The sequence below is a fragment of the Otolemur garnettii genome, unplaced genomic scaffold (assembly GCF_000181295.1).
Source record: "Otolemur garnettii isolate 467f Iridium unplaced genomic scaffold, OtoGar3 scaffold00050, whole genome shotgun sequence".
Lineage (NCBI taxonomy): Eukaryota > Metazoa > Chordata > Mammalia > Primates > Galagidae > Otolemur > Otolemur garnettii.
In genome coordinates, this window is record NW_003852445.1 from 7,754,968 (window position 1) to 7,758,994 (window position 4,027).

General features: G+C 55.1%; 1 protein-coding gene across 2 annotated transcripts; it reads left to right on the forward strand.

The window, feature by feature from the left end:
- The first annotated feature begins 487 nt into the window (after window positions 1–487).
- CHAC1 (ChaC glutathione specific gamma-glutamylcyclotransferase 1) lies at window positions 488–3,270 on the forward strand. Of its 2 annotated transcripts, XM_003791733.3 has the most exons (4): window positions 503–727; window positions 1,129–1,164; window positions 2,192–2,233; window positions 2,369–3,270. In XM_003791733.3, exons 1-4 carry the CDS (start codon window positions 503–505, stop codon window positions 2,591–2,593), a joined length of 528 nt encoding a protein of 175 aa, XP_003791781.1. In that variant the 3' UTR covers window positions 2,594–3,270. The 2 variants fall into 2 exon arrangements, with proteins under 2 accessions (XP_012661779.1, XP_003791781.1); XM_012806325.2 differs by having other exon boundaries at window positions 488–727; window positions 2,192–3,270.
- The last annotated feature ends 757 nt before the right edge of the window (window positions 3,271–4,027 follow it).

Sequence of the window (4,027 nt, forward strand, 5' to 3'; positions counted from 1 at the left end):
TCTCCTGCGACATCCAAGCCATGGAGGGGCTTCCGGGAGACGCTCGAAGCCCACGTCGGTGCCGGACCAGTGCCCACTGCCCGCTGCCTGACGCAATTCAAGGCTCCCTTGCTGCATGCGGGCGCTGGGGAAACCTCCCCTGCAGTTGCATCACTCCTGCCAGGTTTGCTACGCTACGGAGGGGAGCCGAACCAATCAAAGGGCGCGCTGGGATCGGGGTAGACTGTTCAGCCACCCACTCAGAGGGCGGCGCGATAAAGCGATGAGCAAAATCCAAGGATGATTGGCCAAAAGGGATTTGCCCCGCCCCAATCACCGCAGCTTCTGGCGGCGGTGGGCGGGGTCTACCTGCCAGGGGGTTTAAAGAGCGCCTCTGTAGGTGGGCGCTCAGCTGGAGCGACCAAGCGGTGCCAGGCCAGGTGTGAGCGTCCGTCGGTCCTTCCGTGCCCACGCCGGAGACCGGCCCCGGAGGCCGCCTGGGCCCATTCCTGAGCCCGGCACCATGAAGCAGGAGTCCGCAGCCCCGAACACCCCGCCCACATCACCGTCCCCTCCGACCTCCGCTCCGCACCCCCGAGACGACAGCGATTCTCTGTGGATTTTTGGGTACGGCTCCCTTGTGTGGAGGCCCGACTTCGCTTACAGCGACAGCCGAGTGGGCTTCGTGCGCGGTTATAGCCGCCGTTTCTGGCAGGGAGACACCTTCCATCGGGGCAGCGACAAGATGGTGAGCATCCAACTGGGCCCGGAGGAATAAGGGAAATGGTGACAGTACAGTGAGTGCCAGTGTCCTGGAATGTTTGGGGCTCTCAGGACTGATAGAGGGAAACGTGTAAACCCGTTTCTGGGGTTTGTAGCTTAAATGTGGTGTCCAGTGGGTCACTGTGATGGCTGGAATCCCTGAACCCTGTACATTCTTGTGTTGGTTACCAATCTGGGCCACAGGCCTATATCTATCTTACTATTTCTCCTGCATCTATACATCCTTCTCCCACATCCCCATGCATGAGTGGTACTCTGAGCATGTAGAGTGGGGGTCTCCGAGGCCTGGGCCAATGGGGTTTCCTTGCACTGATGGCAGAGCTGATTTCTAACTTGTCTTTTTCAAAATCTCTCTTCCTTTTCTAGCCTGGCCGTGTAGTGACTCTCCTTGAAGATCATAAGGTATGTGTCTAAATCAAGAGGGGGACCCTGAGGCAAAACGTGGAAGGGTGTAGACAGTCAAAGCTCAGAGAGGCCCTAGTCTGGGAGCTAGACTTGATGCCAGAACAGAAGCTGGTCTAGCTCAGTGTTTCTCACAAGAATCACCTGTGGATCTTGTTAAAGTGCAAATTTTAACTCAGGATTAGAGTGGGGCCTGAAATGAAGCATACTTAACAATGAGCTTACAGGTGATGCCACTGGTTCCTGGAGCACACTTTGAATAGGAATCTTGTCATTCTCTGGGCCTACATCACCTCATCAACTCTTTTTTTTTTTTTTTGAGACAGAGCCTCAAGCTGTCCCCCTGGGTAGAGTGCTATGGCTTCACTGCTCACAGCAACCTCCAACTCCTGGACTCAAGCGAGTCTCCTGCCTCGGCCTCCCAAGTAGCTGGGACCACAGGCGCCCGCCACAACGCTCGGCTATTTTTTGGTTGCAGCCATTGTTGTTTGGCAGGTCCGGGCTGGAATCGAACCCACCACCTTAGGTGTATGTGGCTGGCGCCTTAACCGCTTGAGCCACAGGCGCCGAGCCACCTCATCAACTCTTAAAGGGGGAAGCCAGTGTGCTGGCTCATGCCTATGATCCTAGCACTCTGGGAGGCCGAGGCAGGCAGATTGCCTAAGCAAGAGCAAGACCCTGTCTCTAAAAAATAGCTGGGCATTGTGGGGGCAGGGGCACCTAAAGTTGCAGGTACTTGGAAGGTTGAGGTAAGAGAGTCACTTGAGCCCAAGAGTTTGAGGTTGCTTTGAGCTATGACTCCATGGTACTCTACTGAGGGTGATCAGGTAAGACTCTGTCCCCCTCTCCAAAAGAAAAAAAGAGGAATAAGGGCTTGATATATTGCCGCCATATGGCTCCTTAGCTGGCCATTTATTTCCTTTATAGAACACACCTTAGGGCTGGAGGTGGGGTAGCACTTTAAGATGGGTGGGGGACCCGCAAGTAGCTATTTTCACTGACCCCAGATGTCCCTGTTTCCTCCTAGGGCTGCACTTGGGGTGTGGCATATCAAGTGCAAGGTGAGCAAGTAAGCGAGGCTCTGAAGTACCTGAATGTGCGGGAGGCAGTTCTCGGCGGCTACGATACCAAGGAAGTCACTTTCTATCCCCAAGATACCCCTGACCAGCCACTCAAGGCATTGGCCTATGTGGCCACCCCACAGAACCCTGGCTATCTGGGCCCTGCACCCGAGGAAGCCATTGCTACGCAAATCCTGGCCTGCCGAGGCTTCTCTGGCCACAATCTTGAGTACTTACTGCGTCTGGCAGACTTCATGCAGCTCTGTGGGCCTCAGGCACAGGATGAGCACCTGGCAGCCATTGTCGATGCTGTGGGCACCATGCTACCCTGCTTCTGCCCCACGGAGCAGGCTTTGGCACTGGTCTGAGGGGCTAGGCCCCTGCAGGGAGTGCCCTTATGGACATTGGGGCCAGATACCCACTCCAGTGCCCAAGACTCACTTAAACAGCCCACTAAGAGGACATGGTAGGTGGCTGGAGCTTCTCTAAGCCTCTGCCTGTCTGCCAGCCTCCAGCACTCTTTTCAACACTGACTTACTACTTGAAACTTTATTTATTGCACCATGTTGGTGTGGTGGGCAGGGTGGGGGCCTGCCCTGGACAAAGGGGCCCTGCTGAGCAGTGGCCTCACCTAGGCACGTGGAGCCTGACCAGATTCTCCCCTATGCTGCTAACCCCACCTCCACCTCTCAAGGGAGTCTCCAAGAGCCTTGATCCTTTGCCCTTCCAGACCAACCATTCCATAGCCCTGGAAATAACACCTGCCAAAGGCCCCACCATGCTGGATGAGGGGCAGCAGAGAGTGAGGAGAAGGGGCCCTACCAGGATGGAGGCCCCCAATAGCTCTGCTCCTCTACCAAGGCCCCAAGGCAGAGGTGTATTTCATGCTTGGACAAAACTGCTTACCCATTTGGTTTTGCTTCCCTGTCCCTCTGTCTGCTGGTCTGTCAGGGCCACTGCTGTCTGTCTATTTCTGCAAAGCTCATCACTACAGACCCTAGTACCTTCCCAGTCTGTCCCATACTATTATCCATAAACCAGTGTATCTGTGCTGTGCTGAATGTGGTTCTTTCTTTAGATGAGAAGTTGAGGTGAGCAAGGTGATGAAGCCCTGTAAGGCTCCTGAGGGGAAATGGTTCCCTTTTCTTCTCTTGCCTTCTCTCCAGGAGGGGGTAGCTGAGTAGGTAGGAATACCAGTCACATCAGTCTGTGGGTACATGCCTGCTGAGTTACACAGAATTTAGCTCACGCAGCACTACTAGACATCCCTGTGTGTAGTGTCCTGCCACCAACTTGAGACCCTGTGTCTCACCCTCCCTAGTGCCCCTGAAGAGGCCGGTAGGCTTGGAGCTCAGACCAGCTTTTCCTCCAGTTTCAGGGTCAGCTGCTGCCTCTTTCTGGCAGCTGAGCCAGATCCTGTGCTTCCTACTAAAGGAGTGTGTGGGTTAGGGTAGGATGATAACTTCTGAGGCAAGGCTGGCCCCAGGGACCTGTGGCCCAGAGGACATGGTGTCCCTTTCTTTCGGGGTCCATACGTCATTTGCCTACTGACTCTGGTGTTGGCTATGCCTTCTCTATTACCCTGACCTGCCAGGACTCTTGCTCATGCTGGAATGAGTTGCCAGGGTGCCCTACACTGTTGCTTGTTCATTCCTACCTGTCCCTGGATGCTCCTATCCTGGCCCTTGGGGGCAAACCCAAGCTCCAGGGGCTCAGCCTGGCACTGGACTAACAGGGGAGTGGCTATTTAGTGCCACTAGACTGCTGGAGCTGCAGAATGGAGGCAGGAACAAGATGACAGA